General features: G+C 42.4%; 1 protein-coding gene across 6 annotated transcripts; it reads right to left on the bottom strand.

The window, feature by feature from the left end:
- Window positions 1-6,895: 6,895 nt before the first annotated feature.
- On the bottom strand, window positions 6,896-14,028 carry LOC102933273 (transmembrane emp24 domain-containing protein 11). 6 transcript variants are annotated; one of them, XM_043544858.1, is made up of 5 exons: window positions 13,444-14,017; window positions 11,413-11,419; window positions 10,563-10,688; window positions 9,192-9,338; window positions 6,896-7,119 (listed from the first exon to the last, which is right to left on the bottom strand). In XM_043544858.1, the coding sequence occupies exons 1-5, from the start codon at window positions 13,575-13,577 to the stop codon at window positions 6,970-6,972; spliced, it is 564 nt and encodes a 187-aa protein (XP_043400793.1). In that variant the 5' UTR covers window positions 13,578-14,017; the 3' UTR covers window positions 6,896-6,969. The 6 variants fall into 6 exon arrangements, with proteins under 6 accessions (XP_043400793.1, XP_037754191.1, XP_043400792.1 ...); XM_037898263.2 differs by having other exon boundaries at window positions 11,413-11,423; window positions 13,448-14,017; XM_043544857.1 differs by having other exon boundaries at window positions 11,323-11,419; window positions 13,444-14,011.
- Window positions 14,029-14,467: the final 439 nt, after the last annotated feature.

Raw genomic sequence — 14,467 nt, 5'->3', positions numbered from 1 at the left:
TGGGGGAGCAAGGGAGCTATTGGGCCCGGAGAGCCCAACCACGATGGAGGCTGTCTCGTCTCGTCTCCTGGCCTTCCATCCGCGGCAGGCAGCATTTGGCAGCTGCACCCAGAGCCCCACTCCTGTTCCTCCTGCCCGGCGCGGTGGCAGTTCAGGGCTGGAAGTGAGTGGCAGTTATGAGAGGAGGGAATTCCAGCTGCCCGTCACCCGCCCCTCCCCCACAAGAGGGCGGTGAGCGTGTGTGAGGGGGGGATTCACCAACCCGTCCCGTCCCAAGAGGGCAGTGAGCGTGTGTGAGGGGGCATTCACCAACCCGTCCCGCCCCAAGAGGGCAGTGAGCGTGTGTGAGGGGGCATTCACCAACCCGTCCCCCCACAAGAGGGCAGTGAGCGTGTGTGAGGGGGATTCACCAACCCGTCCCGCCCAAGAGGGTGGTGAGCGTGTGTGAGGGGGGATTCACCAACCCCTCCCCCCACAAGAGGGCGGTGAGCGTGTGTGAGGGGGGATTCACCAACCCCTCCCCCCACAAGAGGGCGGTGAGCGTGTGTGAGGGGGGATTCACCAACCCCTCCCCCCACAAGAGGGCGGTGAGCGTGTGTGAGGGGGGATTCACCAACCCCTCCCCCCACAAGAGGGCGGTGAGCGTGTGTGAGGGGGGATTCACCAACCCCTCCCCCCACAAGAGGGCGGTGAGCGTGTGTGAGGGGGGGATTCACCAACCCGTCCCGCCCCAAGAGGGCAGTGAGCGTGTGTGAGGGGGCATTCACCAACCCGTCCCGCCCCAAGAGGGCAGTGAGCGTGTGTGAGGGGGGATTCACCAACCCGTCCCCCCACAAGAGGGCGGTGAGCGTGTGTGAGGAGGATTCACCAACCCCTCCCCCCACAAGAGGGCGGTGAGCGTGTGTGAGGGGGGATTCACCAACCCCTCCCCCCACAAGAGGGCGGTGAGCGTGTGTGAGGGGGGATTCACCAACCCCTCCCCCCACAAGAGGGCGGTGAGCGTGTGTGAGGGGGGATTCACCAACCCCTCCCCCCACAAGAGGGCGGTGAGCGTGTGTGAGGGGGGATTCACCAACCCCTCCCCCCACAAGAGGGCGGTGAGCGTGTGTGAGAGGGGATTCACCAACCCCTCCCCCCACAAGAGGGCGGTGAGCGTGTGTGAGGGGGGATTCACCAACCCCTCCCCCCACAAGAGGGCGGTGAGCGTGTGTGAGGGGGGATTCACCAACCCGTCCTGCCCAAGAGGGCAGTGAGCGTGTGTGAGGGGGGATTCACCAACCCGTCCCCCCACAAGAGGGCAGTGAGCGTGTGTGAGGGGGGATTCACCAACCCGTCCCCCCACAAGAGGGCAGTGAGCATGTGTGAGGGGGGATTCACCAACCCCACCCCCCAAGAGGGCAATGAGCCTAAGAGTCTTTTTTCCTCTCGCTCCCAATGAGGCGGTGAGCAGATGAGGGGATTCACCCACCTCCCCCCACAACGGGACGGTCAGGGGGGATTTACCTGACCTTGCCACCGAGCTGGGTGAGGGGCAGAGATTTTCCCACCTTGCTCCTAGCCCCCAACAGAGTGGTGAGAGGGGCAGGATTTATCCACTCCTCTCCCTAGCAGGGCGATGAGGTGGGATGGTTTTACGCACCTCTGACCCCCTACCAGGGTGGTTTATATCTAAACATTACCATCTGATGGCATATTGGAACAATAGTATCCATGATCTCATTCATAAGTTTGTGGGTTCAATAAGATTGTTAATATTAGAGCTAGCCAAAATTTTCCAACAGAACAGTTTTCAATTAAATCAAAACATTTTGCTGGAATGTATCAATTTCATCTAACTTTTGTGGGTAATTATCAAAATGTTTTGTTTCTATAATGGCAAAACATTTTATTCATGTAAACTTGAAACATTTCATTTTGACGTAATCATCTCATTTGACTTTATTGTTTCTACTATAGTATAATATAGCAGAAATGAAATTTTTTTGGCCTTGTTAAAATGAAATGCTCTGATAAGGTCAAAACAAAATATTTTGGAATCTATTATTTTGTGAATAATTCTGAGACTTTGACTTTTCATCCCTATTTGGGATAAATCCAAATTTCGAAATCTCAATTTCCTACAGGACGGAAATTCTGTTTGTTTTTTTCTTTTAAACTAACTCTAGTTAAAAGGTACCACAAATTTTTGTTTCCTGTGTGCAGCTCTTAACAGTTACGAGCATGCAAATACTGACTTTGTCCAGGGCCAGATGAATTAATAACCATGTACTGGCATAAATATATTCCTTCTATGACAAATCAGGCTTAAATGATATTCAAGAATCACTCTCTTTTACTTGCTAGAGTCTGAGCTCAGGTTTCTGCTGCAGCTGATGACATCACTAACAGTTAAATCATGCTAAGAAAGGCACTTCACTGGTCTGCTCAGCTGCATGTGTTGTTGATATTATCAGCATGTGAATGGGAAACACAGATCCCAGAACTCAGGTATGAGACAAAAAAATAATTACTTTTAGAATACCTTTCTTAATTTTCAGAATAGTGGTGGAAACTGTTAGTGATTTAAGATCAGTTAAGTGCTTTCTAAACCGTTGTATGTATTCCTTTTTTATTTGTATTAATGGTGAAAAGACAACAAAACTAAAAATTCCTGCAATTTGTCTCACAGTGCCAAAAGTGCTTTTTAAAGGAATATTTTGTATTATGAAAAAAGACATCATTCATTGCATCTATTTACTTAATTTTATTAAGCACCTACTGATTTACATCTTTCAATAACTGCATTTCAAAAATATAATGTTAGAAACTCTCCCATGATCTGTAGCAATAGAACAATCAGTTGCATCTGGAAACTCTTTTAAAAGGAAAAATATTAGAATGTTCAGCCAATTAATTTAAATAGCTGAATATAGGTAGTATTTTATAATAGAATTTTATCAAGACAAACTTGCTAAATCAGTAGATGGGTACAATAATCACAACTAGAGATAGAAAATGGTAAAACTTTTCCATGAAAACTTTTTTTAATTTTTGAGGATTTTGTTTTTTAGTAAAAACTTATTTTAGGTTTTTTTACATTGAGGAAAACAAAGGCCATTTTGGTTGAAAAAAAATTTCAATAGAAAATTCTCAACCATCTCTAATCTCTACTCTAAATGCTGTTCTGAATATAAGATAGAGAAATGTCAGAACCATAAACTTACCAGGAGGAATTGGTCAGGCTTTTAGGTTGAACTGCTGCTATCCAGCATAGGTCCTCAAAGGTTCTGGACTCATGTTGCTTATTGAAAGAAACATGATTCAGTATCAATTTCTAAATCTTATTAAAAATCTTAAATTAAAATAGAATCAAGAAAACATGTCACCAAAGCTAAGATATTAGTAATAATAAAGTAAACTAAGAATAAAACACTGTCATATCATAATCTAATCAAGCCAGGTAGTCTCAATAGTGGACTGAAGTTAAATCATCAAATTAATGCCAGAGATATAATCAACCGTTATATAACTTTTAAGAGGGAGGCTAAGAAGGTGGCTGTCCATTTATTTATAAATCCCAAAGAAGGAATTTTACTAATGTCAATCAAATAAATAATTTGTATCTGGCTAAATAGCTTAATACTGAAACCAAATTATTATCTAATGTTTGCACCACAACCTTAGAGCCAATTATAAAACTTCCTTCTTAACCTTCAATTAGTATGCGGTATCTAACCCAGCAGTTCTCACACTGTGGGTCAAGGCCAGTGATGAGGTGCCAAAATCTTAACAACTGGTTCCCTCCTCACCCCACGAGGGGGTTGTTGCCCACCCCCACACCCCCGGGACTCCTGCCCCATTCAACCCCTCGTGTTCTTTGATGCCCCCCCACAGGACCCCTGCCCCATCCACCCACCTCCCCTGTCCCCTGACTGCCCTCAGAACTGGACAGGAGGGTCTCGTGGGCCACCGTAGTGGATGCCCACCCCACCCCTAAGAGCCAGAGGGACCTGCCGGGGGGCGAGGTGGGGAGTCCCAGCGGTGCTTACCTGGGGCAGCTCCCAGGAAGCATCTGGCAGGTCCCCCTGGCTCCTAGGGGCGGGGGAGCATAGCTGGGGGGGAGCAGGGGGAGCGGTTGCTCCCCCCACTGATCACATCAAAAGTGGTGCCTTAGGCACCTACTCAGTGGGTGCTCCAGGGCTGGAGCACCCACCAGGAAAATTTGCTCTCCACCCCGTGCCCAGCCCCAGCTCACCTCCGCTCCGCCCCTGAACGTACCACCCCACTCTGCTTCTCCACGCTCCCCTGGTTCTCCTCAAATCAGCTGTTCAGCGGGAAGCCTGGGAGGGCTGAGAAGCAGGCAGTGGCTTCCCGCTCAGGCCGAGGGTGGCGGAGGTGAGCTGGGGCATTGAGTGGTTCCCCTGCGCGCCCCCGCCTCAGCTCACCTCCGCCTCCCTGGGCCTAAGTGCGAAGCCACTGCCTGCTTCTCAGCCCACCCCGGCTTCCCACGCGAACAGCTGATTCACGGGAAGCCAGAGGGGGTGGGGTGGAGCAGAGCGGTGCAGTGCGGTGCGTTCAGGGGAGGAGGCAGAGGCGGAGCGGAGGTGAGCTCTGCACCCACCAAATTTTCCCCTTGGGTGCTCCAGGGCTGGAGCACCCATGGAGTCGGCGCCTAAGGCGCCACTTTTGGCCAGTTAAATTTCGAAGCCCTTTTAGAACCGGTTGTCCCAAGGGCTTCTAAATTTAACAACCGGCTCCAGCTCACCACTGGTCACGGCCCTGTTTTAATGGGGTCGCCAGGGCTGGCTTAGACTTGTTGGGACTCAGGGTTAAAGCCCAAGTGCTTCAGCCCTGGGCAGTGGGGCTAAGGTTATAGTCCCGCAGCCTGGGGCTGAAGCCCTTGGGATTCAGTTTTGTCCCACCCAGCCTAAGGCAGCCAGGCTTTGGCTTTGCCCCCTCCCTATCAGTTGAATTTGACCCAAATTAGGCAAATAGTTTCAGGAACCCCTCCCCCCCCAAAATGAATTTTTATGTTGAAAAACAATTAGTCAAAAAAAATTGCCTAGCTCTACACATACCTGTGCGCATACAACCGCACTTTTATTTTCACATGCTAAAAATAAAGGATGGAACAGCTTCCAGGGAATTAAAACCAAAAGACTAAACAATACAAAAAGATGAAATATGATACTTAAAATTATAGAGGGGTTGTGTTTTCTGGACTTTCATTGTGTAGGAGCTGGAACTGCAGAAAAGTTGCCAAATGGTGATGTTCTGCTGGCAGTAATAGACCTTCTTCGGGTGCAGGGAGAGACATTGATGTCATTCCTCTCTTTAAGCTGATCAGTTTTGGAGACTCTGGAACATGAGTTTTTCCTCAGATGGCTTGTTGATCTGAAAGTTGAGGCTTCTTGGCCTGATCTTTGATTCTTATGGTTTACAGATTTCTCTCACTCACTTTTCAGTACCTACCTTCAAGGTCTATGGACAAATCAGGGGTGAGGCCTACCTGGGAACCATGCAACTTGGTCCTATCAAGTCTGAATTAGGTCATAATTAGCAAGCATCAAGTTAGAAAAGTACTACTTAAATCACCAGTTTTAAAAATATTTAGCATATTCCATATCCCACAGACTTAGTCTGGGACCCCTCCCAAAACATAAAAAATTCAGATGCATAGACTGCTTGCATCAAATGTTTTAAAAAGATTGTACAGGACACATTTTAAAAACTACTTAGGTACCTAAAGATGCAGATAGTGGGATTTTCAAAAGTACCTAGGTCCCTAATTCCCACTGATTTCAGAAGACAAACTGTCTGACCTATAACCATTGATTTCAATGGGAGTTAGGTTAATATGAACTAGGTTCCTATTAGTTCCCCCTAGTAGGGTCTACATGAGGGCAGACACATTGCACACTGCCGTTCATAACCCCCCATAATCCGCACTGAGGGGCTATGTACACAAGCCCAAAAGCTTGATAGAGAAAAATTACTTGAAAGCTGATGAGGACGAAACCCATTTGAAATATATAACTTTAAATTTTGTAAACGGTCTATATGTTCTTTCAAGCTATTTTCTTCACAGAAGAGAATAGGACATAAATTAGTAAGGAAGTAAGTTGCTAGATGTTTGCTGTGATAGATGCACACCACCCATCTTCTGCTTTTAAATCAAGTTCTCCATAAACTATAACTAAATAAAACGTGTCAAATTATAGAAGAAACTCTCTCAACCCATCTGTTAATCCAATTGGAGGGGAACTACATTATTAAGTCATACACTGCAAAGCTCCTGATAAATCCACTATGATCTGTACTCAAAAGTAACATCTGTGGCCTCTTAATTAAAATAAAAATAGCTTTCCAACAAAGAAACATACTGAAGAATTGAAACTGTATGAATAATCTTACATAAAGTTGAGAGTCACAAATCCAGGGATTGCCAGGAATTCTATAATCCAGACTGAATAAAATAGTTCTCACATGTGATAATTTACATAACTATTCAAGATTACTTGGAGTGGGACTACAAAACTGCCAAAAGGCAGGATGGACTGCCAACTGTATGCCATTTAGATTTATATATGTATGGTGCTAGTCAGATTAAGATATAAATTAAATCTTTAGAAGGAAGTGGGGGGAACTACGGTTGGGATTCTGCAGAAGGAAATGGGAGGGGAGATCCAACAGTGTGAATCTGGGAGTAGTAATTATTGAGAGTGGAAGGCATGAGTGATGCTTGAGAAGAGTATATTGCCAATTTCCTCCCTCCCCCCACTCAATTCATATACTTCATATTTTCTTGTAATATTTTTCTTACCAGAGGATTACTATATTCAGCTACTTGAAAACTAGTTTCATTTCACCTTTTTATGTATATGATAAGACATCAGAAATAGTGCATATTTTTGCATTTTGTGCTTTATTAATGTAGACATTATGCATTATATGTTGAAAAATTTAGAAGTGTATTCACTTCTATCAGTCTTAAACAAGCTTTTTAGCTATAAAGAAATCTTTAAGACATTTCATTTGCCAGACTCCAACTAACATAAGGATTAATGTTTGTGCAAGAGCCCACCACAGGATATTGCTGTTGGTTTCTTCACTTGTCAATCGAAAGTACTCCTCACGTTCCTGTTGAAAAAAGGGAAACGGCATAATTATTTGATTTAAAAAAAATCTAAGTACAGTACTTGATGCTGCCACCTGGTATCAAGGCATGTGTTGTCTATCCACGTACTGGAGAGAATGAACAAGCCCTCTACAATGTTCTCTTCTTAACTATTATCAATTTGATGAAAATAAGAGTTTGAACTTACTCTTATCCATATTACTATCAGGGTTGCAAATCACCGCTTGAGCGCTGAACAACAGGTTATGTAAGATTGGCTTTTGTGCTGCAGTGAAAGTGTGAGCTGAAGTTTCATATGGTCATGGGTTGGGCTGGGCATTAGGTATAGTTCTTTAAGCACATGCATACGTCCTATTGAAGTCAGGGGGACTAAAACACATTCATAATGTTAAACATATGCTTATGTGCTCTGCTGAACAGGGATGGAGTTAAGCACAGACTTTTTTTTTTTCCCCTGAATTGGAACCACAATAAGGCACTTAGGGCCATATATTTAAAGGTATTTAGGCATCTGAAGAAGCAACTAGGTGCCTGGAACTAGATTCACAAAAGTGACTTAGATGTTGCAACACTGCAATCTGACCCTTCACTCCAAATTTCCTTCTCTGGGACTTGCTCCGGCCCCTGTTAAAGACAATGACAAAACACCATTGATTTCAAAGGTATTGGATCACGTCCTGGGCTTTATTCCTACTACTAAATTGGAGCAACTTGCATACACCTCCACTCTCATGACCGCAGGATTGAGTTCCCTTTTCCAGCCTAACAGACTTGTTTTTTTACCTTGTATGTGCATATGCACTACTCTGCACAAGCGTCATTCAGGATCAAGCTCAGAAAGTCTCACGGGGCTTCCTTAATTACTTTTTCTTCTATTTTAGAGAGAAGTGTTCTAGATAGAGAAATTAGAACACACTGCAAAAATCCAGTGTTGTTATGCTTAATGAGCTTATAGCTGGCACAGACACAGAGATTTCAATCATATATTCAATAATATGCACTGTATAGTAATAACACTCATAGAATTAATTCCTACATTGCAATCTCTGTCCAAAGAAAATGTCTGTGTTTAAAACATTCTTCATAGATATTGACCCTACAAATAGTGCATGTGTGCAAAATCACTCACATCTGTGTTGTTAGAATAGGGGTTTATGATGCTAAGCACCACAGTTAGCATTGTAGTTCCTATTATTAGCAAAAATTACTACTATGCATGCTCAAACAGCTTTTTTAACATTGCAGCTCACATTTATTTATTTCATTGCTTTATTTATATACAACTAGATCTTGTAAGTGTCCTCCTTTTCCATCCTGTGCATCATATTAGGACTGTTGAAACCATGGCTCAGAAATGTACAAGGGAGACACTTTCTCCCTTGCAAGCAACTGGTCAGAGAAGATGAATAGAGTGGGCGTAGCTAAATGCTATAATCTATCCCTTATTTAATTTTTGTGAAAATAATGAGAGGCCCTCGTCCTCTGTGAAGAGGAGTGAAACTGAAATTACCATTCTTGTGTTCTGTTAACCAAAAAGTGTCTACAAATTGCTGTTGCAAATGGAAGGATTTTACTCAGTCCTTCTAAAACAAATTCACTTTTAGGTTGAGATTAAGTATTGAGAATCTCAGCCCAAAATAGTAATTTATCACAAAGTTATGAGCAAGTGAAAATAGAATTTAAATGAAAATCTGAAGCACATACAACTTGAATTATAGAAGTTATGACCAGCAAAACTAAAATTAACCAAATGATTTAATTAGTGGAAAGTACTGTTGAGTAAAACTGATCGTTATATAAAGAATAATTAAAAATCAATGCTTAGCTTATGTACTGTATTTTGCTTTACAGCTTCAAAGCGTTTTACAAACCTTAATGTGTATTGTTCAGTTTTAAGTAATAACTTACAAACTGTAGAATCATTTTGGTTAAATATTAATAGTACTTTTAATAACATTTAATTTAAAATAATACTACAACTAAATATTGTAATATGCCACCCAACATTTTACTTTCCAAATCCAGATGTTTCCATGCATTATTCTTTCATATTTCTATTAGGGAACAAACATACTCTGTGATAGTTTTGTTCTTTGGATATGTGATGAATTTGCTCAATTAGATGTCCGAGTCTAAAGTTAACTTCATTAACTTTGTCCTTGGCTTGAGCGATAGCTTCATCAAGAAAATGCTCTCCAACTCTAATGTCGAAGTGGATACGCTATGAACACAACAACAACAATTATTAGTCCCATGGATTTATGGTGTGGGGGTTTTTTAAAAAAAAAAAAAAAAAAAAAAAAAAGTCTTCAGAAACAAAGTGAGTCATAAATAACAAAGGTTTCCTTTTAGCCTTCTTGTAGGAATGGTATTTAACTTATTTATAGGTGTCCTTACTAAAGAGATAAGATATTTAAAATTAATATATTTCAAGGTTTTAATCTTTAATTACACAAATTTACATACTTTGTTATTAGTGTTGTATTTTATACTGATGCTATTGATTCGACCACTATGAACTATTTATTATACTGTGTCCAACAAACGGCAAAAAAAGAACATTCTTAGGACTAACCACTCTAATTAAAAATTGATACCATTATCAATCCTTTTTTTTAATACTCTTCCCACTTAGTCAGGTTGTAGCTGAAGCAAAGTCAGAAACAGAGATAATGAGAATCAGTCCTAGGTCTTCCACCCGGCATAGTGTAGCACTTCTAGTAGGTTATTAAAGATGCATCTAAAGGCAATTTCCTCCAGTAACTTCCAAAGTTTAGCTTAGTTTATAATGATAAAAAGAACAATAAATATATAATTCATGTGTGGCTCTATCCCATAGATTTTAATTCTTTAAAGTTTTGAAAGAAAAGGAGTACTTGTGGCACCTTAGAGACTAACAAATTTATTTGAGCATAAGCTTTCGTGAGTTCACGAAAGCTTATGCTCAAATAAATTTGTTAGTCTCTAAGGTGCCACAAGTACTCCTTTTCTATTTTGCGGATACCGACTAACACGGCTGCTACTCTGAAAGCTGTCAAAGTTTATAGAGTTATTGCTCAAAGAAATTGGAGTGACAGAAATGTAACAGCTTTCAGATAAGTGCGCTTTTGTACCTGCATCTGTGTTGATAAACCATTCCCCTTATAACATTTCATCATATTAATCAGGACTTTGAAGCTTTACATAATCAAGGTGCTGTACAAACATTAATTAATCTGCACTGTATTAGACTGACTATGCCAAAGGTCCACCTATGTGGAATTGCTTTGCAAGATCAAAGAGCAACATTGAACAAATGGATCGACTGTGATACTTTCATAATCCCTTCACTCGTCATTAATTATGCTCCTAGACCTCTATACTGTATGTCCATTTGTCTTCCAGAGCCTGTATTTAGATAGGACAGATATCATCATTAAAAAAAATATTCAAGAAATACTCTTACCAGTTTACTTCCTCCAAATGAGATAAGCTTTGTGGAGTTAGACTGCAAACAGATATTATGCTCCCCAGGTGAGTGTGACGTAAAAGAGAATGTTCCTTGTGGACCATACAATTTTGACAACAGTAGCTGTAATGTGTTAAGTGTATTTTTTTATTTATGAACTATAGATATTAACATAAAAATAAAATTCTACGTATCATACCTCAGAATATATTTAACATTTTAAACTTGAATATTAATTATATTATATTATTAATATAAATACAAATAACCTAAGTTTCACATTTTATTTAGGGAATAAAAACTAGAAAAAATGTGGTCCACACTGAGGACTAAAACTTGTCTAAAGACACTAAATTAAAGTCAAAATTGTGTGTTTAAGCATAGCTCCTAAGTCCTGACTTTGGCACATAAATAACTAGCCTGATTTTCAAAAATGTAGAACATCCAATGGCAATGAAGGCAGTTGTTGGGGATTGCTGGTATATGCATCCTGATGGTTAATCTAATATTTTTGGTTTAATTTATCATCTCCTTTTCTAGTACTGAGTACCCTTCTTCTCTTATTGACCGTAATGACAACCAACATGTGCTCTGCACTTTTGAAAATCAGACCACTTATTTAGCTGCTTAAATATGGATTTAGGAACCTAATTTTAGGCACCTATTTTTAAAAATATTGTCCATTCCCCTTAGATTGTATGACCTTCCTGTTCCAAGAGTCAGTACAAATGCCTCCAAAAACGTGAATAAGTTTTACCTCCTTAGTAGGAGTTGTAACGGTCACAAACATTCCCAAACCAGGAGCAGATTCAAGAAACCTGTGTTCATGTATGCCCCATTTCTGTACCTTGTAACTCCCTGAGAAGACAGATACAAATCTGTTACTTACAAATTAGTATATTAAATATCTTTCACTTTTTCATTTCACATCAAGTCACTATAAAAACAAAATTAAGTACAAGATAACTTACATACTTAATAGAATTATGATTTTGTCCAGTTCACCATATAATTAGATTGTGGCATTTTGCACCACAATGGAGTGAGCAAGAAGTTACAAACTAATGAAATAAAAGTGACAATTTATTATCATTGCCTTGCATGCTCTGGCCTGGTTAGCAAGCCATGGCACATGGCAGATCGTCCCAAAAGTTCAGGTATCCATTACTCTAGTTACGTTTGTATGATTGTCTTTTATGCAGCCCCCAGCACTGATGAACAACAAGCTGTCAGCTCTTTGATGGTTCCCCGGCAATTTTGCATATTTCTCCTTCTCAAATAAGGGCTTTTTGCTTTCTCATTATCTGGGAAGATTTTAATGCACTCACTATAAAACACCTAGTGGAATGGGTTTGTTTTTTTTTTTTAAGCAGGTGTTGAATGAGGTCCTGAGCACTGCTAAACAGAAAATGCAGATCTCACGTTGGTGGGGAGAGTGGCAAAACCGAGCTGTAATAGGTTGTAGGAGTAATGGTTGACTAAACCAGAATTCCTCCAAGGAAGCACATACTGCAATGGCATCTGTAGAAATAGGTGCTTTGTGTGCTTTCCATCTTAGCTCAGCCAGCTCTTCTGGTCAGTGCAGAGGACTCTTGTAGCAACCTGCATGGAACTTGGAGGGACGATCACAGGAGATAGAAGGGAAGAGTTTGGAGATGGCATCAAGAAGCCATTCTGTGCGCACACAGCTTGAATGCTAGCTGCTGTCACAGCAATTCTGTAACTAATTCTCTTAATAAAGAGCTAGTTTAAATTCAGAAACATGGAGTCCTCTCATGTTATTACTCAGCATGCAATACACGACACAACTGTAACACTTGCATGGCTAGCATGGAGCAGTAGCTATAGTGCATTTCCATATTGTGACTGGCCCTTGTTTTGGGAGTAAAGAAGGAAATACTCTTTGTGCCGTGTGACAAAGTTCCTCCTCTGCCTTGGTGGGTCCTGCGCTTATTGGCAGATTTGCTCACCTCAGAGATTCACGGCTGCCCTCAGTTTGGCCACTTTTGCTAGTGACTCAAACCTGCTGTTCACTCAGCTAACCTCATCACTGGCCAGCATGGGGAAAGGGAGGTGAACAATCCCCGCAGTCTCTACTGACCCACCTAGTGGGTCGGGGAATAGGCCAAGGACCTTCCCCTCTGGTGGGACCCACAGATCAGGTCACCTCCTCTTGTCTCAAATAGGGAGTTGAGGGGGATGGGGGGAACCCGGGCCTGCCCTCTACTCCGGGATCCAGCCCAGGGCCCTGTGGATTACAACTGTCTACAGTGTCTCTTGTAACAGCTGTGTGACAGCTACAACTCCCTGGGCTACTTCCCCATGGCCTCCTCCCAACACCTTCTTTACTCTCACCACAGGATCTTCTTCCTGAAGCCTGATCACACTTGTACTCCTCAGTCCCCCAGCAGCACATGTTCTCACTCCCTGCTCCTTGCACAGCCTCCCCTAACTGATGGGAGGTCCTTTTTAAACGAGGTGTCCTGATTAGACTGCATGCCATAATTGATTCTAGTATGTTCTTAATTGGCTCCAGGTGTCTTAATTAGCTTGCCTGTCTTAATTGGTTCTAGCAGTTTCTTGATTGCTCTAGTGCAGCTCCTGCTCTGGTCATTCAGGGAACAGAAAACTCTTCATCCAGTGGCCAGTATATTTGCCTTCGACCAGATTCCTGTACCTGGATCCCAATAAGACCAGACTCCTGTACCCCACTGGTCTGGGTCTGTCACAGTGCCCTACTCACCATCACCACCACTCATTCACCTAAGCAAGGCCAGCCACAGGGCTTTGGCATTATAAATCAGGCTGTCAGTATTAGAACTTCATAGATTAACATTTTAAATATTAAACACATTGACCCTTATGTAGCAACATCTACCTACCAGTAATCAAGGTATCACTTGGAATGTCTTCTATTATGCATTTCTCCTCTCTTTCCCCTGAATGAAAATACAAAGCAGGTGAGACAGCAACCCAGACGCTCAAAAGAATTCCTATTAAGTGGCTCTTCATGATTTTGGTGTATCCTTATTGTACTACTTTTGGAAATGATTAGTTAGAAATGAGCACAGCTCTGTGCTCACTCCTTGTTTGCTGTTTATCAGTGTGGTTTTGGGAAAAAATGTGAGAAAAGACATCTGCTAGTTACTTCAGTTATTTATATATGTGTATGCGCCATGGAATGAGATAAGAAAAAGATAATTTGTGAAGTCTTTCCTAACATGAAAGGAGCAAACTTTTATTTTGTAGCTCAGATATATGAAGTTTTATAGGACTAATTTATAACTCTTTGTGTGTGTGCGCACACACACACACGAACTACATTAGGACTGAAAGTGCCACAATGGGAAAATGCAATACTTCATTTTTTTCTGAGTTGTATGTGTAACCCTTTGGGGTTTAGAGAGCATGGCCCCTTTAAATCTTTTTCCTATTGGGGAGGGGGAGCAGTGAGAAAAAGGAGGGAAACTTGGGGATGTGGCTCTGGAGCCCAGGGAGAGAAGGTCTGCAGCAGGGAGGCCCTGGACAAAGTGAACAGGAGAGAACCTGCCTGAAGCCCGGGAAGGACAGGGCGGCCGATCGGGGACACCCCAGAACAGGAGCCAGGAGGAGCACTGTGCCAGGGAGGAATTGCCCAAGAAGGACAGGCCAGAGCTGGACCCAGTATCACTGCTGCCCAGAGCTGCATTGGGCTGTGAGTACTGGGGCTTGAGACTCTGCATTGGAAATAAGGAGGGGGGGCTGCTAGTTAGTTAAGTGGGGAGGTTGTCGCTCTGTGTGGCTTTGCAGAGAGCGGCAGAAGAGGGCACCAGACTGGTTGTTGGGGAAAGTTCACTGGTGCCGAAGACAACCAGGAGCACCCAAGATTCAGCAGTGGACTGGAACTTTGCTCAGGACTCCTG

This window comes from Chelonia mydas, chromosome 4 (assembly GCF_015237465.2).
Source record: "Chelonia mydas isolate rCheMyd1 chromosome 4, rCheMyd1.pri.v2, whole genome shotgun sequence".
Classification (NCBI taxonomy): domain Eukaryota; kingdom Metazoa; phylum Chordata; order Testudines; family Cheloniidae; genus Chelonia; species Chelonia mydas.
This window is presented reverse-complemented; position numbering and strand designations above follow the sequence as displayed.

Bases quoted from the DNA above. Each gene is read 5' to 3' on its own strand.
- LOC102933273 (XM_043544857.1), bottom strand. From the start codon at position 13,577: ATGAAGAGCCACTTAATAGGAATTCTTTTGAGCGTCTGGGTTGCTGTC. The intron at 10,689-11,322 runs GTAAAACTTATT...AACACATTACAG, and splicing joins TTACAACTCCTACTAAGGAG to CTACTGTTGTCAAAATTGTA. The intron at 7,120-9,191 runs GTATGTTTGTTC...TTTTTTCAACAG, and splicing joins AAGAACAAAACTATCACAGA to GAACGTGAGGAGTACTTTCG.